This window comes from Andrographis paniculata, unplaced genomic scaffold, assembly GCF_009805555.1.
Source record: "Andrographis paniculata isolate CXL003 unplaced genomic scaffold, ASM980555v1 Contig71END, whole genome shotgun sequence".
Classification (NCBI taxonomy): Eukaryota; Viridiplantae; Streptophyta; class Magnoliopsida; order Lamiales; family Acanthaceae; genus Andrographis; species Andrographis paniculata.
The window spans coordinates 2525785-2549554 of NW_026137608.1; the positions used below are offsets into that span (position 1 = coordinate 2525785).

General features: G+C 35.5%; 1 protein-coding gene across 2 annotated transcripts; it reads right to left on the minus strand.

Annotated features, from left to right (window-relative positions):
• Positions 1–62: 62 nt before the first annotated feature.
• Positions 63–9328, minus strand: LOC127265059 (uncharacterized). Of its 2 annotated transcripts, none has more exons than XM_051294729.1 (2): positions 8783–9328; positions 63–231 (listed from the first exon to the last, which is right to left on the minus strand). In XM_051294729.1, exons 1-2 carry the CDS (start codon positions 9070–9072, stop codon positions 63–65), a joined length of 459 nt encoding a protein of 152 aa, XP_051150686.1. In that variant the 5' UTR covers positions 9073–9328. The 2 variants fall into 2 exon arrangements, with proteins under 2 accessions (XP_051150686.1, XP_051150687.1); XM_051294730.1 differs by lacking the exon at positions 63–231 and adding an exon at positions 3917–4198.
• Positions 9329–23770: the final 14442 nt, after the last annotated feature.

Below are 23770 nucleotides of genomic sequence, written 5' to 3' on the forward strand. Positions count from 1 at the left end.
TGGGTGAATTGATGAATCTGAGTAAGAGATTGAGGACGGTTATCAGAATTTTCACCAGAGGATTAGAGGTAGGTGTTGTCTCCAGTCCAGGTGCAGTGGGGGCGGCTGTTTTGGCGGCCGGTGAGGGCCGGTGTTAGCTTTTGGAGCTTCCAATGAAAATTCTCTAACATCACAGTCGTCATATAGCAAGTGGTTCTCAAGTCGAATCCAAAAGAGCTGTGTAATTTAATTCTTATATTGCCACAAATTCAAGTATTAGACAGGAGAAAAGATTAGTATATTTAACTAAGTCAATAAGCAATGGAAAATAAAACTTAATTTCAATTAAATTAAATTTCTAATCCAATAAGTGAATAAGAAATCATATTAAAAGATTCAATTGTCGATTTTAAATAATCTTGTTATTCAATTGATAAATTGATTATAAACATTAGATATGATCATAATGTACAATTTTTCCTTACCTATTTGGCAGCAATGGTACGGCCGATTGATCACATCCATAATAAAAAAAAGTAATTTAAGTACCATCATAAATTAATATCTCCAATAAAAAATACTACGAGAATAACCTAATTCAAATATTTAATCAAATTACAAAAATATTAAAAATTATTTGATTATGCAATTCTAGATTAAGCTTGTCAACCTATTATGATTTCATCAAACAAGTGCACAATTACAGATGCAAATGTTCGATTGATACACAATTGCTAAATAAATTTGAGATCCGACTACGATGAAAAATTTAATAAAACAATAGTAGTCATGAATAAAAAATATTGCACAAATATCAACTTAATAAGAAATATGCAATTCAAATTGAAACATAATCTCACAAATCTAAATACGAAATCTACATCAAACCTCGAACTAGAATAAAAAAAAGTTAGTTACTTATTCTTAGAAATAAATAAAAGAAATAATGATGACCCTTTGGTGGCTCTTCCTCTCAAATCACCTCTCTCACTACTTTAACTCAAGATGTGGATTCTAAGTGATAGACGCATTTTAGTAGAATATATTTGTATATATTGTTGGGTTTTAATATTTGTTTCGGCAATAAATTCTACTTAAAATTCTATTTTTGGTACAAAGTGTGGGATATCATAAAAGAGGGCAAAACAATCAAAGAAAGGAAAGATTGCAATCTAATCCTTGGGGCAAAAGTGAAATTATGACAAAATTGGAAAAAGTTGTTATGAGATATACATAAAGATTGCAAAATAAAAAGATACACCGTTTTTCAAGAGAATAAGAGAGAACAAGAAAATACACGGCAGAACAGTCCCGGAGAAAGATCGCAAGGTACATGAGCCAAGGAGGAGAACACAGTGCAGAATAGTCCCAAGGAGAAATCGCGCAAGGGCAAGAGGAGAAAGATTCTTTGAAAAAGATTTCGAGTTCTTCTCATCAATCCGATCTATCTAAGGCGATGTTTATCTTTGCTTTCTTTGTTCTTCCTCCTATAATTAGCGAGTAGTTTACTTTTCTAATTAGGAGTGAAAGAAACAACTTAGTATGGATTTGTGAGAATAGACTATGTTTTGATTTTATATTATTTCTTGGTTCGTAAGTATTTCTGTGATTTCTAATTTTCATGTTTAGTAATATTTGATTTGGTTGGATATTGTGACCAGGTATTTCAATTAGATTAAAAATTAATTGCTAAACTAAATTGAGCATCCGTAATTGTGTTTTAGTTTGGTTCAAGTAGCAACTAGGGGCGGGCACCAGTAGAAAATCATAGAATCAATTTTAAATAGTTCTGCATAGGTAATTGGTAAATTCAATGAGGCTCTTCTACTTCGCAAAGTGGTTATGCTAGTAAATTCTTTGTGGCGACACTAGGGTTCTAGTCTAATTAGGGAAGCAGTTGACGGGCTCATCTAGGCTGTCGATAAATTAAGGAAGAGTTGGTTATTAGGAGCGTGTCGTTAACTATAACTAATTTATTTAGAAGCCAATGAAATTAAATATTTATCGATGATCAAGTTCAAAATCCAAGTTGTCAATTTCATTCCTAGGATAGAAGTTCGTCTTTATTAAAGTTCAATCATTGAATTTTTTGTATATTTTTACTTTGCTAGTTTCATTTTCGTTTAGTTTAGTTTAATTTCACTTCCTTTAAGAATTACCCCCCTTTTATTATTGAACAATTGAAGATAAATACCTTTTGAGTTCCTTGAGGAGACAACACTACTTCAACTATATTTCTCTATTTTTATTGTGAAACTAGGCATATTTTATTTAATGGAAAATCAGTATTTGCTTTCCCAACCCGGCAAGATTCCCCACATGTGAAAAACGCTGCCAAATTTTGGCGCCGTTGCCGGAGAGCTCTAATTGGTTTATTTTTTATTGGTTGTTATATATATATATATAATATTATGATTTTCTCAGGTTTATGTCGCGATCTGAACGCACAAAAAACTTGACCTTCGATCCCAAGATTGAGAAGACTGTGCGTTGATTAAGAAAAGAGACTAGAGAGCGCCGCCAAAAAAGAAATTGGAAAAGAATCGTCAAGCGAGGATTCTGATTGTGAATTGGCCTACGAATCACCTAGCAATTTTAGTTTTGAGGAGATCGAACTAGAAAAAGAGATGGACCGAAGGACACTGAGGGATCTAGCAGCTCCTAATTTGACTCAACAGCCCCTCTGCATCACCTTCTAATTGTGGATGGTGACACTAATTTTGAATTAAAATTAGGACTGATCCATCTGTTACCTTCTTTCCATGCTTTGTTAGGTGAAGAACCACACAAGCACCTTCAGAAATTTGACGTTGTATGCATCAGTATGAAGCCGCACGGAGTAACAGAAGATCAAATTAAATTACGTGTCTTCCCATTTTCACTAAAAAGTGCTGCGAAACATTGGCTCTTCAATCTACCTATTGGAAGCATCAACACATGGATTTACATGAAGAGAAAGTTTCTTGAGAAGTACTTTCTTGCCTCACGAGCTGCGAACATAAGGAAAGAAATTTGTGGGATCAAACAACAAACATACGATTCTTTATTTTAGTATTGGGACAAATATAATGTTTTAGTTTTGCGATGTCCGCAACATCCAATCTCTAAGCAGTTACTAATTCAATATTTCTATGAAGGTTTGACTTCTATCAATAGGAGGATGCAACAAGTAAAGGAGCTTTGATAACAAAACCCCTAGAGATTTGTGGGATCTACTGAATGACATGGCTATGAACTCAGCAACTCGGCCTAAGAGATGTAGTGGCAGTGAAAGAGGCAAGTGAGGCAAGTACCCTACATCAACAATTAAGCGAGCTAACTTCAATTGTTTGACAAATGGCTATAGGGAATGCATACGTTAAGGCGTGTGGAGTATGCACTAGCACGGAAAGCCCTTCTGATACCTGTCCCACGATGACTCAAGGAGTAGATGCCAATGCTGCGGGATTCACCCCTAGAGCTTACAATCCCTTCTCAAAGACCTACAATCTAGGATGAAGGGATCACCCAATTTTGAAGCATGGAAATCAACAAGGACACGTCGGAGGCCCTTCACAAGGATTCCGTCCACTAAATCACCATCAACAACCTCCTCAAGAGGTTCCAGATAATTCTTTACAGGATATGATGAAAAATATGGCGTCTAACATGCTGTTATTTCAACAGGAGACTAGGAACAACATAAAGAGCTTGGAAGAGCAAGTAAGTCAAATAGCGAATGAGATGCGTGAGATGAAGTCAAGGGAGAAAGGTAAATTGCCTACACAACCTGATACTAATCCAAAGAACGTGATCTCGATGGTCTTACAAAGTGGAAAGGAATTAGAAGGACCTAAAGTTGAAATTTCAAAGGACAATGATGAAGATGAGATCAAAAGAGAGATAGAGGAAGTTTCTCATGAAAAACCAAACAAGGTAACTTCTGAAACGCCTATTTATCCTAAAACTAACACCGCACTATTTCTTTGCAGGTTAGAGAACCGAAAAAGAGCGATAAAAATAAGGAGATGATGGAGATGTTTAGAAAAATGGAGTTGAGCATACCTTTGTTGAATGCTATCAAACAAGTGCCGAAGTATGCCAAATTCTTGAAGGAACTTTGCACGAACAAAATGAGATTGCAAGGAGACAAGTGCATTATTGTTGGCGAGAGCGTATCCGCTGTTATACAACGTAAACTCCCTTCTAAATGTAGTTATCCAGGTATGTTCTCGGTTCTCTGTAAGATAGGTAAGTTGGAGATTAAGCGAGCAATGCTAGATTTGGGAGCCGCAATTAATGTGATGCCTAAATCTATTTATAAATCTTTAAATGTTGGGCCATTATAAAAAACTAGGATTATTATACAACTAGCCGATAGGACTAATGCTTTCCCTGAAGGAATGATTGAAGATGTCATAGTGCAGGTTAATGAATTAATTTTTTCAGTGGATTGATATGTGTTTGACATGCATGATGATAACTTTCCAAATCCTTTACCGATATTGCTTGATAGACCATTATGTGCACTGCGCAAGCTAAAATAGATGTTAGGCAGGGTATACTTTCTATGGAGTTTGATGGTGAGAAAGTACAATTTAATATTTCCGATGCTGTAAAATACCTTGGGGAATCTAACGTTTCGCATAGAGTGGATGTCATTGATGAGAATGTGCAGGAAATTTTTGATTTGAGTGGAAGAGACTCTTTGGAGATTGTTTTGGCATACCATTTTGATATGCAACTCAGTGCAAAAAAATTAGTGAATTTACGGCTAAGAGAAGTAGTGCACGCACTGCAATCTTCAAAATTCAAGACGACCAGGTTAGAACAAACAACGTTGCCTTTAACTGAATCTAAACAAAAATTGTTGCCCTCTGTATAGCAGGCTCCAAATCTAGAGATGATGCCACTCCCTGATAAGCTGAATTATGCTTTCTTAGAAAAGAAGGAAACCTTGTTTGTTATCATATCAGCTTCCCTTTCTCAAATCCAGGAGGAGCAATTGATTCGAGTGTTGAGAGAGCACAAAGAAGCTATTAGTTGGACCATAGCTGACATAAAAGGCATAAGCCTCTTCATTTGCACACATCGCATTGTGTTGGTGACATGGTATCGGATGACCCGAACCCGAATATCGGTGGACCAATCGCAACCCGTACTCGATCAAAGACATTACTTTGTTTAGAGGTTGTGAGCCGTTGATTTTTAGATTAGATGTATGGCCCAGATTAGATTAGGCCTTCTTAGCATATATTCCTTATATTATACTTGTAAAACATTCATTCCATATATTTTTCAGAGAAAGTAACTACCACTTTGAAGAAGTTTTCTTCTTTTCGGAGAGATTCCAACCATCCATTAGAGTGATTCCAATTAACCGAGAGGGTTAATTTTGAGCCTTCGGAATGCAGCTTACGTGAGAGATGGAATAAGCATTCACAAGCATCAAACAGTTCGTGTGGATTTATGAAGGTGTTTGCTCGAGAAGAGTATTCGTCGATTGATTCCAAATTATCCACCGGTTCGTTTATTCGATTTCGTAGTTGATTCTTCTCTTGATTTGAGATTAGATGTCATGGATTTGATCCTATCCATGTCAGTTGGAGGAGAATGCAAAAACAGTAAGGCAACCTCAAAGGCGAATGAATACTCTGATGATATAAGTGGTGAAGAAAGAGATTCTGAAATTATTGGATGTTGAGATTATTATGCTATCGCAGATAGCCCATGGGTAATTCTGATTCATATGGTTCTAAGAAAGCAAGAGTTATGGTTGAGGCTGACAATGATGGTAAGTTAATTCCTGTTCGAAAGCAAACTGGATGGCGTTACTCTATTGACTACCATAGGTTGAATTCCATCACGAAAAGGATCACTTTCCTTTACCTTTTGTTGATTATTATGCTATCGCAGATAGCCCATGGGTAATTCTGATTCATATGGTTCTAAGAAAGCAAGAGTTATGGTTGAGGTTGACAATGATGGTAAGTTAATTCCTGTTCGAAAGCAAACTGGATGGCGTTAGTCTATTGACTACCATAGGTTGAATTCCATCACGAAAAAGAACCACTTTCCTTTACCTTTTATTGATCAAATGATTGAGCGATTAACAAGAAAATCTCATTATTGTTTACATGCCCCTATGACACTTTCGCATATAGGCGGATGCCATTTGAACTATGTAACGCTCCAACTACTTTTTAATGGTGCATGGTAAGTATTTTTTAAGAATATGTTGGTTAAATCATTAAGGTATTTGTGGATGATTTTAGTATGTAATGGTAATAATTTTGATGCATGTTTAGATAATCTGGCCTTAATCTTACAAAGATGCATTGAAACGAGATTGGTTCTTAATTGGGAAAAGTGTCAGTTCATGGTTGAAGATTGGATTGTTCCAAGTCACTTGGTTTCTTCAAGAGGAGTAGAGGTTGACAAGGCTAAGATAGACACTATTACTACCTTACCTTACCTCACTTTGGTGAGGGGATTGCGATCTTTTCTTAGTCATGCAGATTTTTATCGACAATTCATCAAGGATTTCTCCAAGATAGCGAGCCCATTTTTCTTGCTTTTACAAAATGATGTCTTATTTGAGTTTGATGAGAGCTGCAAGCAAGTTTTTGATCAAATCAAGAAGCTCCTTACCACACCACATATCATTCAACCTCTGACTTGGACACTTCCATTCGAGTTGATGTGCGACGCTAGTGACACAACCGTAGGGGCAGTTCTTGGACAACGAGATGGCAAGATGCCTTATGCAATCTACTATGCGTCGAAGGAGCTTAATGGAGTCCATTTGAACTATTCGACGATAACTAAATATCTCCTTGCTGTGGTTTTTGCATTGGAAAAATTCAGATGTTATTTATTGGGCACTAAAGTAATTGTTTTCTCTGATAATTCAACACTAAAGTTTTTAATGGAGAAGAAATAGAGCAAACCAAGACTCATTCGATGGGTTATCATGTTACAAGAGTTTCACTTGGAAATATGCGATAAAAAAGGGCTCTAGAAAGTGCATAGCCGATCACCTAAGCCGATTGTCGAATATTCAAGGAGAATTGCGTTTGAAAGAGTACTTTCCCGATGAACAATTACTTGCAGCAATCTCTTCGAGTCCCTGGTATGCTGATTTGCTTAATTATTTGGTTACTAATCAATTTCATGCAGGATAGTTAAAGGCGAAAAGAGATAACTCAAAAGCGATGCTAAGTACTACTTTTGGAATGACTCTTACCTATGGAGAGATGTGCCAACCAAATCATACGAAGGTGTGTCAAAGAAGGTGAGTATAATTTTATTTTAAAGCATTGTCATTCCTTGGAATGTGGAGGTCATTTTGGGCCGCAACGAACTCCACGTAAGGTACTTGATAGTGGATTTTATTGGCCAAATTTGTTTAAGGATGCATATAACATCTGAAAATCTTGTGATAGATGTCAACGAGTAGGAAATATATCTTCTAAAAGTCAAATATCTCAAGCACCTATGTTGTTTTTTGAAATCTTTGATGTGTGGGGCACTGATTTCATGGGTCTGTTTCCACTTTCGTATGGATTTTTATATATTATATTAACGGTCGATTATGTCTCAAAATGGGTAGAAGCAAAGCTACCCGAATTAACGATTCTAAAGTGGTTGCAAAGTTTCTCAAATCATTCATCTTTACTCAATTTGGAATGCCAAAAGCCGTCGTCCGTGATTGAGGTGCGCACTTTTGCAACAAAACTATTTCCTCTTTATTTTGCAGATATGGGGTTTTGCATAAAGTGCAACGTCGTATCATCCTCAAACGAATGGCGAAGTTGAGATCTCGAATAGGAAAATCAAAGGAATTTTGGAAAAGATGGTGAAACCAGACTGAAAGGATTGGAGTTTGCGTTTAGAAGATGTTCTGTGGGCATATCGCATGGCATACAAGAAACCGATTGGTATGTCTCTATTTCGATTGGTGTTTGGTAAGCCATGCCACCTCCCGGTAATCGAGCGCGATTATATTGGGAAATTAAGATGTGCAACATGAATCTCAATAATACGGGAGCCTACAGAAAGTTGCAATTGCAAGAGTCGAAGGAAATTTGCAATAAGGCGTATGAGAATGTTGCGATATACAAAGCGAAAACTAAAGCTTTACACGATCAACACATCACGTGAAATTTTTTTTCGATTGGACAGAAAGTTCTACTATATCACTCGTGCCTGAAGCTCTTTCCAAGTAAGTTTTGTTCTCAATGGATGGGTTCGTTTCTTGTGACTAATATTTTTCCTTATGGCACGGTGAAGATACAAATTTTAACCATGGATAAAAAGTTCGTAGTGAATTGGCATCGGCTCAAACTTTATAATGACGAATTTTCAAAAGCGGAGGTGGAATGCGTCACCCTCCTCAACTTGGATAATTGAGTAGTTTCACTCAACCACGTAGCCTAAGATGTTAAAGAATTAAGCTTATTGGGAAACAACTCAAGTTTTCTAGTTTATTTATATTTTTCTTTAATTTTTGTTTTATCTTTAATTATAGCTTAAGTTTGATTTGAGTGTTTTTTTTTTTTTTTTTTTGTTTTGCAAGAAAATTCAAGGGTGATATAAAAAAAAAAAAAAAAAAAAAAAAGACCAAGTCATGACATATGACTAAAGCACACATATCACACCGTTTTTATCCCAAGAAGGAGTAGGATGCAAGATTTAGTCATGGCCATCGTTAACCTTACCATGTCACACTGCCTTTCCATGCCTCAAACTCAATTTCAATCTTAAATTCCAACTTTACCCATAGATAAATCCTTAATTAAAATATTTATATTCTATATATTACCTCATCTTTCCTTCCCTTTCCTTTCCTCTCTCCCAAGCCGCAACCTTCCCCGAACCACCGCCGCCCTCGAACCACCGGACATCACCCGCGCCACCGCCTCTTCTCTCTACTTCTTCTTCCTTCTTCTTTTCTTCCTCTCCTTCCTTTTTCTTTCCCGTTGCTGCCAGCGAATCGCTAAACCGTAGGGCCGGTTCAACCTTTGAACCGGTATGATCCTCACTGCCAACGCCGGTTCTCCACTTCACTGCCGCCCAGACAGACGCCGCCGTCAGCCCACGCAAACCGGCCATTCGTCGGACCGCCCAGAGTCATGGAAGATTAGATATTGAATTTGTTCGTTATACGTATATTGTGGCACTTTTTTCTTGGAGATACCTTGTTGCGTTTCACTGTTTTGTTTTGCAGCGATTATGGGTAAAGTTTGAGCTTCTTCTATAAGTGGCGTCAAGGTAACTCCATCAAAAGGTATAGCCAAAAAGATGCAAAGGCGATCCTGTTGGTGATAGTTTTTCCACGGGACATCGTGTGCAATGCAATGCTACTCAACTCGCATCCACTTCAGCTATTAGGGGTAAATTGGACTTCAATGATCCCCTAGATTGCCAGCGCTATACGCAATGTTTGGAACCAGGTTGGAAGATTACTACTGCTAAATTCTTTCGCACACCGACCTTGTGAGGCTATATACTCTTCTAGTGATTGGACTTCTTCGGTCGTTGGGGTTGTTGGTCTAAAAAAACCCACCCTTCTTGGACACTCTTTTCCCTTTTAGGGCACTAGGGCCTGCTCTTTCGGCTAATAATTCTCTTCTGGCTTGAAGGGGCAAACTCCCCAAGAGGTGCCACGTGTTCTGGTTGAGAAATGGGCCCTGGAAAGGCGAAGAGCCCAGTCTGTTCCTTCGATTCAATGGGTGTTAGACTATAAAAAGTTAGAAAACAATCCCCAACCGACCATCCGACAAGGGCCAAGATGTTGTCCATCACTCCTGGAAGCCTCAGATTGATTCAGCATATTGATTGAGGGGAATGTGGAAATTGGAACCGAGGTAGGCGAGCCAAATTTTGGTGTAGTATTTGAAGCCCATCCAAAGTTATTTGGATCAATTGGGCTCGGTGAATAAGACCAGGGAGACGTTCATAGCATCCTAAGTGGTGTGCTAAATATTGTGGCTAGTATAAAACGACATTAAACACATTTTTGCCATTCTTTTGTTTTTACTAACAAAGAGAGAGCCGGGTTTCAGAGTAGAATATCATAAAATGGATTAAGTAGGATGAGGTAAAGAAGAAGAGCGAGGGAAAGAAAATTCAAAATGAGGTGGAAAATAACCAATTAGATTTTGGTAAGGATAGTATTGAGAGTCGGACCTATAAAATTCCAAGATTACCCGAATAGCAACATAAAGGCCACGATAATTTTTTCGGTTAGGGCGAAGGCAGAGAAGAGACAGACCGAGCATACAACTGAAATAAAAAATAATGGGAGGAGGACTGAGGAAGATACGGGAAAATACAATCGGAACCAAAGTTCCAAAACCCAAAAAGTGCCCGATCAAACTGTGTCAAGCTTCTAGCAGTAATGAAGTCGGTTAATAGTTTTGGAAATACCTTAGAAAAGGTTGGCTAGGAATAAGGTATTGAGGGACATATATCAGCCCATGGCTAAGTGAATGGCAATATCAAGTGGGCATGAGTGACACCCTTAAGAGTAGAGGCAGACGACATACCTGTAGAGCCAGAAGAGAAGAAAGGCCACGTGCTCCACTTCGGGCACGTCTGATGTAATACTTTTATTTCGAAGTATATAAAATAATACTATTATATCAAATAAATATTTTGATAATATTAATGGAATCAAAAAATTAATATTTTAAAATAAATTTTATTCCTAATTTATATGTCAGTTATGATAGAATAAATCGTTAAAGGAATAAATATAAATTATAATACTAATAATAAGAATAATAATTATTGATGGCAATAATACTAATAATAATATAATATAATTATATATAGATAAACATAAGCAAACAAATGAAATAAAATAAACAAACTTTACCTTCAAGTAGAGGAAAGTAATTAGAAGCAGAAGGAAAAAAAAAAAAAAAACAAAGGAACAAAAGGAGAACAAGATTTAACCGTTCGATTTTAATTTGAACTTTGATATTGTATTTTTTGTTGTAAGTAGAATTTATTAATATGAATTTGGGTATTGGGATATTAAATTAGAATTCCTTCATAAATTCATAATTGACTATATAGCTATTTAATCGACAAATTTCTTTAGTTAATAGACTATTCATAGCCCTAGTATTATATTTTGAGAATCTTGTATCGATTTAAATGTAATTGAAAATGGCAGTGTATTGTACCTATTTGTTTGTTCATATTAATAAAGATTTTTATTTAATAACCGGGAGATATAAAGGTTATGATGCATAAGGATTTTATAACTAGGATATCATATTCTACTAAATGAAACCTCTCAAGCTAGTTAGAGAAATTATCTTTTGAATAAGCAGATAACTCCTATGAATAAACATATAGCTTATATGATTTGAGTAAATAATAAGACATGTGTATGTTGAAGGAACAGGTCCTAGTTACTCTTCGGGATAGAGTGGAAAAAGGGAGGGAATTCTCGAGCGCAGAAAACGATGGAGAGCAACAAATGCTGACGGTGCGACAGTTCCCGATTTGGATAAAATTTCAAAAGCAAAAAAGAGTTGATAAAGAGGTAAGTAGTAGGGAATTAAATTTAATTTTAAAAAATTAGGTATGCTTGTGTATGTGATTCTGATTATAAAGTTAATGTGATATTATGTGGATAATTTTGTCACTGCATGTATATATTTATATATGTGTGTACATATGCATGTGTGAGACTTACATTTTATGATATTTGATATATATATTTGATCGCGTTAGTGATTTTTTTTTTGATGACGTGGGAACCCGCAGCCGCTACCCGAAAGTGCGAACTGGGTAAACCCCCGGCCGAATCTAATACCCTGCAAACTAGGCCCGACGGGAAAGTCACACTAGGTGAACCATGTGTGGCAGGTGACCTGCGGCGTCGGGGGTTTGAACCCATGACCTCACGGTCACAAGTCCAATCCCTACACCACCAGGCCATCCCTTACGGGACACATTAGTGAATTTTTGAAAAGAAGGATAGACGAGCTGTCTTATCATTCATTTTCAATAAATTCACTTATTTGACATACTATACACATATTGCACGGTTTATCGGATATGTTTTATGGATCTATAATTTATTCAACCTCAATGTACCATAACACTTTGGCGATAGTGGACGATAGTAGTCAGACAACTAGATGGCTTAGTCGCAAGGTCATTCAAGGATTAGATCCATTGTAGTTGAGATTCATTTAGTCTAATAATTCATGTTAGTTTCCACTCATTGGGCTAGTCACTAGTGAGATCTACCAGTAGTTTAGGATCATATGCCATACTCAAAGCGTGATCCCATTAGGGCTCGCGATGAGGAGTGGAGTTTTCGGATTTTTCTTGGGTAATTTCAGGTTGCATGAATTCTATTACATTACATGGGATAGGGCTAGAGATGAGAGTCATATATTCGCTATCGCAGACTATGGGGTATCTTGTGGTTAATGACGACAACATCGACTATCTATGTATTGATTGCGGGGGCGTATGGTGGGTATATACGAGTGACCGGATGACTGTTATATTATGGATTATTAGGTCCTTTTTCTTATCCAAGGGTTTTCCGGCTATTTATTAATGATGGTCTAGTGAGCCTATTATCATGGGGCTGAGGTTATTGCGGTAAAAAACTTAGACAGAGACAGTGAGACTATTGTTATGGAGCTGAGGTTATTCTAGTTGCTCACTTAGATAGATACATTGAGCCTATTATTATGGAGCCGAGGTTATTCTGGCTGCTCACTTCGAAAAATATGTATATGTATGTGCATGCTTAATTGAGTTCGATACCATTGTTGTATTATTTCATTGTTATCATAGCGTGAGACTTATTTTGTAAATAACGAAGATTAGACTTTATTTAAAATAATGACATGACATATTTTATGTTAGTTCTTACAATTAATTTACTTCTAAACTTCTTTTTAAGAAAAATATTTTGTTCAGGTATGCATGACACCTCCGGGACAAGGGAGATCTTGGGATATAAAAAGAATGACTAAGTGAGTGAACTTGTTATTATGTATCATATGTAAATTTGTAACTAGAAAAATCTCATCCTTAGGAGCGTAATTTTGCAAATATTTATAAACTGATTTTTGTGAAATAATATGATGATTTTATAGCTAATTTTAGCCTTAACATTGTATTATGGGGCTCGAAGTAGGAGGTGACGACCTCATGATGCAATGTGGATGTAGCATTTTCAATATGAACCAACTGGAGTTGTTACAAGTTGGTATCAAAGCATAGGTTTGTTATATCTTAGCTCTTTGGATTAAAAGGTTTTGAAAATAATAGTGATAATGATAATATGGTTATTGAATTGGTTTGGTGAGATTTGATGTTTTTTAGGTGCATTCATGTCCATGTGTTTCATATTTTGATAGTATACTTGTTTTATTTAATCAGGGAAGTCGGGAGCAATATGCCGAATTCTCGAGGTGATAGTTTACATAGGACTATTCGAGGCCCAGAGCTAGATTCTCCGTCTGATAAGTCACATTATCGTATGCCAGAGCATTACCGATAGAGGCACCTATTCAGGATTTTGTAGCAATTTATGGTTGTGATGATGTCTCAACAGAGAAGTTCCATTGATGCTGTGATGCAACATAAATCACTAACATATTTTGGTTTAGTAGAGCCTAGAGTTCTTGAGTTTTTGATTGAGCAGATGAAAAAGGTTTTTGTGTTGTTCAGGTTCAACTAAATTGACGAATTGATATTAGGGCTTTTTTCTTAGAGGCCGATCAAATCGGTGGTGGTTAAGTGAGGAAGCTACCGGTGTACACCAAGTGGATATGACTTGGGATGATTTCAAATAAAAATTAAAGGCTAAATTTATACCATCGCATGTTCAAAAAGCAAAGAAGCAAGAACTACTAGATTTGAAGTAGGACTTGATGTTAGTTGAGGACTATTTTGTGAAGTTCAATGAGTTGGAGATGTATGTTCCTGAATACTTTTCTTGTGAGATAGACAAACTTGAAAATTTTGTAGATAGATTTCAGCAGAGGATTTAAGAAGCTTTAGTTGTGTTGGATACCAGTTCACGGTATGATGCTTATAAGCGTGTTGCTCGATTTTATCAAAAACAGAAAATTAGGCAGAAAGTTAGTGGGAAGTAGATGTATTATCAACACAAGTTTCAATATAAAGAAAAAGCTAAGGTAGAGGATGAACCATAATGTAAAAAGAAATTGTGGCAAATGTGGAGGTCTGTACCATCGTCTAAGGGGATTGTGATTAATGAACCGAGTCAAGAGAGGTCTCAACAATCAGGGGTTGTTTGTCGGTATTGTGGAACAATTCATTCAGGTACCCATTGTGATAAAATTACATTGACTATTTGAAGTGTGGTGGTAGTGGTCATATTGCTAGATTATGCCCAAGTGTGGTGACTACAAGGAAGTTTCCAGAACCGCAATATAGGCCATGGCAAGAACCGTCTCTCTAGTCACACGAGAGAGGATTAGGGTCACCATGGTGAAGTGGTTGAAGTCATTCACGTTCGTCATTTAGGTAGCTAAGCAGTGGGCCTGACTAGTGTGGCAGAATAAACATTGTTACCCAAACAGAGGCTGATTATCATCAAGGTGAGGTTTTAATGGGTAGACTTCTTGTTTGTGGTTTTCCTGCTCTTATGTTATTTGATTTGAGTGCAACGTTCTCATTCATATCTAAGTGTTTGGTTAGAAGATTGGGTCTAAATTCTTCAGTAGAAGTGGTAGTGGGGAGTTGATTTTGCCACTAACGTATTGGGTATCAAGATATCCGAGTTTGATGTAATATTTGGGATAGATTGGTTAGTTGCATATGAAGCTCAATTTAATTTTCGACAAAAATAAATTTCGTTGGTTGGAGCGATGGGTGAGCAGGTGAATTGTGCAGGATCTGCAAGAAAACCTGCTATAAAGGTAATTTCATCCTTATCATTTCAATCATTTATTCATAAGGGGTATCTAGTGTATCTTTGTGAGGTAAGAGATTTAATGAAAGGGGGCAGTGATTGCAAAACATTATTGTGGTTCGCAATTTTCTTGATGTATTTCATAATGACATTCCGGGTATGCCACCAGCTTGTGAGATGGATTTTACTATTTATATTGCGTACAGGTGCTGAGCCAGTATCAAGGGCTCTGTATCAGATGGCACCATTAGAACTCCCTGAACTTAAGTTACAACTATAGCAATTACTAGATAAATGTTACATTTGTCCTAGTACATCGCCTTAAGGAGCTCTAGTTTTATTTGTGAAAAAAAAAAAAAGAAAGATGGGAGTTTGAGGATGTGTGTTGACTACCGTCGGCTAAATAGAGTCACACTGAAGAACAAATATCATCTTCTGAGGATTGATGATCTATTTGATCGATTGAGAGGTGCAAATATATTCTTCAAGATTGACTTGAGATCTAGATATAATCAGATAAGGATTGTAGAGCATGATATTCTTAGGACAACTTTTCCTACTAGATATGTACATTATAAATTTATAGTTATGTCCTTGGATTGACTAATGCCCCGGATGCATTTATGGGGTTGATAAATAGATTTTTCCAATCATATCTCGATCATTTTGTGGTGGTAATTATCGATGATGTCTTGGTGTACTCTCCAAATAAAAAAACACATGTGGAACATTTATGTGTAATATTGAATACATTACGTGCGAGATAGTTATATGCCAAGTTATCCAAATGTGAGTTTTCACTGAAATAGGTTGTTTTTTTTGGCATGTCGTTTCTGGAAAGGGTATCTCAATGGATCCTTCTAATGTAGCGGCAAACTTGAATTGGTCCAGAACTACCAATCAGTCAGAAGTAAGAAGATTTTTGGGTTTGACAAGGTATTATCAAAGATTCATTCTTGATTTTTCAAAAGTTGCAAAGATATTAAATAATTTGCCGAAGAATGATACAAGGATTAATTGGGTGTGAGTCACCCTTTGTAGAATTGAAATATCAATTAAATTTAGCACCAATCTTGGCTTTACCAGTGGAACGTGAGAATTTTAAAGTTTATAGTGATGCATAGAAGTGGAGATTAAGATGTGTACTAATGAAAAATCGAAGAGTTATTACTTATGCATCACGAACACTAAAACCTTATGAAAAGAATTATCTTCACATGACTTGGATATGGCAGCAATTGTGGTTTCTTTGAAGATTTGAAGACACTACCTTTATGGCAATTGCAGAATGTTAAATGACTATCAAAGTCTGAAATATATCTTCACTCAAAGAAAATTAAATTTAAGACAAATAAGATGATTGGAATTGGTGAAGGATTATGATCTCAAAATTTTCTATCACAAAAGAAAATAAAACGTTGTAGGTGATGCCTTAAGTCAAAAACCAAGGCATTAACTGGGTACCATGTCGGTTGTTGATGAACTATGTCAAGATTTGGCACAGATGGACATTGAGGTACTTGGACGAGGTATGTCTCAAGGATATTTGCAAATGATTGAGCCTAAAATTTATTATCATATTAGAATATCGCAAATGGGAGATACTAAGATGGTCGAACTAGCTATAAAAGTTTAGTTACAGTCATACTCAAATATTTAATATTGCTCCAGATGTGAGTCTTCGATTCTATGAAAGGTGGTGTATCCCGATTGACCGAAGTGATTTGAAAGAGTAAATTATAAGTGAGGCTTACAATACATTATATTCATTGCATCTAAAGAGGATTAAAATGTATAAAGGCTTACGTCAGCATTTTGGTAGAAGGGCATAAAGAATGATGTAGCCAAATTTATTGCACAGTGTTTAAATTTTCAAAAGGTGAAAGTAGAATATTGTAGACTAATGGGATTGCTACAACCTTTGGAAGTACCACTCTGGAAATATGATTCTATTGCAATGAATTTTGTGACCGAACATCCAAGGGCGAAGTCGGGAACAAAAGTAATTTGGGTGATTGTAGAGAAATTGACCAAGTCAGTAGTGTTCATTCCAGTACCTATGAATTGGAGTATGCATAAATTGACCAAATTATATGTTTATCATGCGGTTAAATGACACGGTGTTTCTGAGGTGATCGTATCAGATCGTGACCCGCGTTTTAAATCTCGATTTTGGCAAATATTGCAAGAAGCCTTAAGTACTTAGTTGTATATGAATACTAATTTCCATCCAATGGTTGATGGCCAATCAAAACAAACTATCTATATTTTGGAAGATATGTTAAGAGCTTGTGCAATATAATTTTAAGGAAATTGGGATGACCACTTAGAAATTATTAGGTCTTGACATTTTAAGCTCTTTATGGCTTAAAATGTATAACTCCTTTGAGTTGGGATGACATGAGTAATTGACTAATATTAGGTCCAGAAATGATTGAAGAATTGAAAAATTAAATTTGAGTTATTAGAGAGAAGATGAAAGCAACTCAAGATCATCAAACGAGTTATGTCGATAAAGCCCGACGTGAGGGTCAACTTTAAAATAGAGATTTCGTCATATTGAAAGTATCTTCAATGAAATGTATTAGAATTATTAAGATTAAAGGAAAATCGAGTCCGTGCTATGTTGGACCCTATGAAATTATCGATCGAGTTGGTTATTGGGCTTATCGATCGAATTGGTGATTGGGCTTATCGAGTTGGTGATTGGGCTTAATCAACAAATAAAAGATAGAGAGACAACAAATTGGAAATATATGCCAACAACATGTCTCGTATTCCGATCAAATTTAGTATTTATTGTATAGACTATTGTAATATATTATTAATTTATTTACTATATTTGTATTATATTAATATAAATTATTTTTTTTAAAGTTATAATGAATATTTTATGTATCTATATAATATGTAGTTAACACAATCTACAGTAACAACAAACAATTTTTTTTATATTAAATGTTAGTATTTTTTTTAATTTTTTTCAATGTATATCAAATTATATTTGTGTTTAATATTATTGGAATTTTAACTAATGTTTAATAAATATACATTTTATATGAGTAAGACTTAACAATTTATTAATATTATTGGAACACAAAAGTGCAAATGGACGAAAGATGGAGTCCAATTCAATTTGGAGAACATTCAGTCCAAAAAAATGATAATCAACCCAAAGGAGGTACGAATGGATTGTACAACAGGAAGACCTAGAGCTAATGATTTTAGGAGTATATGAATGAAGGAGAATCATAACATGAGGCAACTAAAAGGAATGGAAACTGACATTTATAGGTGTTATTTGAGTACACATTGACTGAACTTGAAGAAACATTGATAAAAGAAAGACAATCAAGAAAAACGAGAAGTGGATGGAAATAATAATGAGAATCAAAGAAAAGCTAATGAAGAAAAGAGTTACTCAAGCAATTAATGAAAGAGATTGAAAACTAGTTTTGGGAACAAATAAAAGTCAGGAGGAATGATGATAAAAGGGACATGACACGACACAATCAAAACAACACCAATGACTTATATTTTCATTATCTTTTAATTTTGTTTATGTTTTCCTTTTTTTACTTCTTAGGCAATGCATTTCTTTCTCTTCTTTTCATTTCATGCAAATTTATCTTCCTCTCTCTCTTCTATTTGTGTTGAATTCCTCAAACTTCAATTCATTTTATGGGAGAAGAGACCAAAAGTTTTTTTGAGTCGGCCGGAGAATCCACTTTTTTAATCATTTTCCCTAAAACACACTGATTGTCCATAACAAATATATTTTCTTTGGTATTTAATCATGTGAAGAGGAAAAATATGCCTACTTCTGCACGTTGCATTCAATTGCAACAAATTATTTTATCTTATTATTATTATTTTTTTCAAGTCAAAATAAATTAATCAGATAAAATGTGGGACAAAACCATTTATTCCTCTTTCACCTTTTTAATTAAATACCAGAAATCTCCCATATGAAAGAGGAAAACAATCACTCGATAAAATAAAGATGAATTCTGCATAGGATAAGTAGATTTTTCTATGAACATTCCTTTGAGCAGTACATAGTCTTTACCAATTTTCCAGTTGACATGTCCTTGAATTGTTCAATTTTTTTAGTAAGTGGGCTATATACTGACACAAAATTCATGTGCCTAGTTTGGTTCTCATTGTTTGATTCATTTTGGCTATGGAACCCATCCTGGTTCTCCGAGATTTTCTACAGAAATGAGCTTGAACAATTCCTTTTTTAAGCAGCCCCACTCAGTGATCATTAAAACAGTTATTTGCTATCCTCTCTACTCTGTCACTATTTGTTGATGGGAACGAGTTGAGGCTATTAGCCCCCACAATCACTTACATAAGTCTTATAGGTAGGTTGTCCAATTGAACGTAGTTCTTGGGATCTCCAATCTTTCTAGGTTGGATTTTCCTTTATAAAACCTTTTCCTCAGCAGGGTTAAGCCCCATTTCTCTAGTCAGTTTTTAGATTGCATCACGATTTAACCCTTTGGTTAGCGGATCCGCTAGGTTATCTTTTGACGCAAGATGGTCTATCGCAATAACCTTAGTTGTTCAGTTGTCTAATGAAATTGTGTCGCCGAAAAATGTGTCAAGTCTTTCCATTGTATATTGTACTTTCAGCTCTGCAGATAGCAAATTTACTATTGCAGTAAAAGGGTTATGGCATAGACTGGTTTGTCTCATTCAGAAATATCCTCAAGAGTGTGACGTATCCATTCCGCCTCTTTTCCAACGTCTCCCACAACTGCTTAGCTGTTAATCCATGCCGGTAGATACCGTATAGGGAGTCGCTTAAGCCATACAATACATAATTTTTGCACATAAAATCTGAGCATTTCCAGGCTTTCAAAATTTGTGTTTTTTGTTCTTTTGAGGGTCCTTCTGGCACAACAGGTGCAGTCTCCGTTAGCCAATCTGCCAGATTCAGCAGTGGTAAGATAATACAACATCTTTTACTACCATGTTTTAAAATTCTGCCTGTTGAATTTTATTTTTTTGACTTTTCGGCTACTGCAGCAACAGGCTGGCTGAAAGTTGCAACAAGAGGTTGTATTACATGGTATGCAACAACAACAAACTGTATACCCTCTAAGTTATTTAATTGTTGGCTGGAAGATGCAACGACATCCTGTGCAGGTTCCGTAGCCATATGTTGCGGATGAGGCATAACAGAAGCAGACTGTCTCACGAGGGTATCAACATAATCCTTTTTTTTTATTTTTTTGCTCAGCAACAGGCTGGTTGGAGGTTGCAACAATAGGCTGTGCCGCTTCCATCGCAGCCTTGAAGGCCTGTTTATACGCTGCCTTTACAACCTTTTTGGCAACAGTCCTCTTGCCTGCCTCACCGGTTAGGCGGTGTGGCTGAGATCATTAAACATAGAGAATGGGAGTCTGAAACTCGTTGGAGTAACCTCGTTCTCCCCCCCCCCCCCACATCTGCATCAATCTGAATATCATCATTCAAATTTTTGTCGCCTCAATCGCGCATAACATCGATCATTCCTTCGTCATCAAGTAGGTTTTGGGGATCACGTGAGAAGAGGGAGGTTTTTTTTTTCTCTATCTCGGATTTCAAGAATTCACTTCAAGATTGTTGAAAAAATTGTTAGCAAAATCTGAGATACGGAAAAATCCGCAAACACAAAGCAATTGGTTTTAAAAAATTATTTGAAACTTATTAGCAGAATTTGAGATATGGCGAAATCCGAAAGCACAAATCAGATATGATGCAAAATCGAATCCGAGCCGCACGTATGACGCAATTTCCTTGTAGCAAATTCGGGCCTCCACCTATCGCCTCCTAGGATAGAAAGAATAACTTACAGAATAATGGATTATGCGAACCGAATTAGGAAGCTTTTGGAAGGAGAGATTTTGGAGGAAAAAAATTGAGAGAATTTTTGGAAGAGAGATTTTTCGTGTATCTAAAAGAGGGAGGAAAATTATAATATATATTATATTTTTTCAGATTATTTTGTATTTAATCACGTGAAAAGGAAAAATATGTTCATTTCTGCACGTTGGCATTAAGTTGCAACAAATTATTTTATCTGATTTTTAATTTTTTTCCAAATAAAAATAAATTAATCAGATAAAATATGAGATAAAACCATTTATTCCTCTTTCTAATTTTTAATTAAATACCTAATAGTAACAAGTCCGTATTTTCTGTTTGAGTGCGACAATGATCTGTGGAACACGGTCGTGTTTGATTCAAATCAGATGCCATGTCAATTTCCATTACAGTCATGTCAATAATCCATTGAAATTAAATGATGGGAAAAGACTGATTAATTTATTTAATTTTCTAACGTGAATAGTTTTGATGAGTTTTTAATGGGACTAAAAGAAGCTCAAATAAATATTAAAAATGATATCTTAAATTACAAAAATGTATTTTGAGTGTGATTTTTTTTAAAAGTAAAAAAAGGTATTTAATTGTTGATTATGTTGTGCAAAAGTAAATGGAGTGAACAATCACTTCAATAATCAATATACAGAGAGATCTAACACATAATAATATTACATCAAACTTATAATCCATCCACAAACCACACTATTTTTTGATGTCGAACATAAATATTGCTACTAAACATGTATGTTTAATTTATGGGAAGCAAATGTACAGAAATTAAAGCACAACATCACTCACTCTGTCTCCCAAGGAGCTGTCATCTTCTAGGCTTTCTTGTCATAGCTCAGCTCAAAGCCCTCATTCGCGCTCTCCAGTACACGTTCTCCTTGCCCTTATCTCGGGATGGACTGTACGCTGCAAACTCTGCAAATTTGAGGCCATAGTCAGCCATCGCTTTAACCTCACGCTTCTTAATTTCATGAACTACGCTAATCGTAGTTTCTTGGCCTGGATTCAATGTAACTGGCAGAGCGAATTTTCCATCTCCTCGGATGGTAAAGTTGATTTGAGGAGATTTTGCTGGAAGAGCACTGCTGATGTGAATTACTTTGGCAGTAGCTGATAGTCCGTAGAAACAAATGATTAGGGTTAGGGTTAGGGTTAGCGTGTGGAAGAAATTAGAAAGAGAGAGCTTTGAACGCATTTTTAGTTTTTGTGTTTTATTTTCTTAAACTTTTCATTTGTGGTTGCTTCATTGTGTTCTTTGAGTTATTTATAGTGCGAAGATTGTTGTTATAAATTACATGATATTAAGTTATTGAGGTAATATGATTTTACCAATATGATTGCTACAATTTCATATGAATTTGATGTAATTCTATATTAGGAGAGAATTTCATTACATAGATACAATTAATCTTTAATTTAAAAAACAAAAATCAGTTATACAATTAATCTTTAATTTAAAAAATAAAAATCAGTTATTCCTTTTTTTTTTTTATCATATTTAATTTCTAGTGTAGTTATTACATTAAATATGAGTCTTTATTAGGCTAAATAGTAAATTTATAATGTGGATTAATTTTTATGTAATAGAATTATAATGATCGGCAGGGTATGTACATGTCAGCATTTAAAAAAAAAAAGAAAAGAAAAATAAAAAAATGAAAGATTGTTGTAATATTATTATAGAATTAGCCATATTAATTATCTCTATCGCTAACCACTATTTTATATGTTGTATATAATATATTATATTTATACGGTATATATATGTGTGTGTATATACACTACCAAAAAAATGGTCTTTCGCCACGGCTTGACGGTTCGTTACAATAACATCGTAACAAATAATGGTTTTTGTTACGACAACTTCCGTTACCAAAAAATATTATCTTGGTCAACGTTTCTGGTTCTTTAATTACGCAAAATAATCCGTAACAAAAACGAAGTTGGTAGACTTTGTTCAAAATAACATTAGTTACGATTGTGCTTCGTAACAAATGGTGTATAAATTTATTTTTGAAATTATTCTTTTTAATTATATTAAAATAAATTTAAAGAAAAGGAAAAAAAATGATTTTTATTAATAAAAAAATTATTTATTTTAATTATATTAAAATAAATTAAAAAAAACAAATAACATATGCTTTTTATATCCTCAGTTATACAATATTCACACTTTCAAAAATTATTCCACTCATCTTCATAGACATTGCGACTTCGAAGCCCTACATCCTTCCGGTGAAATCGAAGGTGTTCGTCAGCCGTCACAGCTCACCACTGTTGAGTTGAGGAGCCACCACCAACTTATTTTGGTACTCGATATGTCCTTCGATTTTGTTGACCATCTGTTATGGTTGATTCGCTTATAGTTTTGAGAATCAAAAAGGTTCCCTATCCTTCGCCCTATGAGTCGAGCGCCGACAATGGTGTCATGACTTTTAATCGCCATCTCCAATGCCTCTTCAGGGACAATTGGTCACCTATCCCCTTGACGGCGAAGGTGTCCTCACCCTCCTAGCCCTATAAGTGTCATTTGTCCTCTCATTTGTTTCCCCATTTTTATGTACATTATTGTTCATTTTCATCGGTGTTGATGGTGTTGACTAGTTAGTTGAGTATGAAGTTCGGGTTGATTTGGTAGGTATTCTCTCCATCCCCAAACTTACCCTTCCGTAACTGCCTCTTCAGCTTGCACTCCACCTGCTCGATCAATTGCTCATTCGGCTAATTTCTTCCCCCTTGATCCAAAACCAACTCTATATATCTTCCGAGTTGATAAGATTGTAGGCTTCTTATTGGATAACAAAATAAATCAGCTCGCTGCGGGCCTTTTTCTTACTTGTGATATGGCATCAAATTAAAGTCTTTTATTGAATTATATTTGTTACTCTCTTTATACATGTATTGTCTTCTAGCATTTTTCCTCTTTTCTTCAGTTCTTACAGGGTAGCTTCCATAGGTTTGAAATATAATATATATATATTTATTTTCTTGGATAGGAGTTTG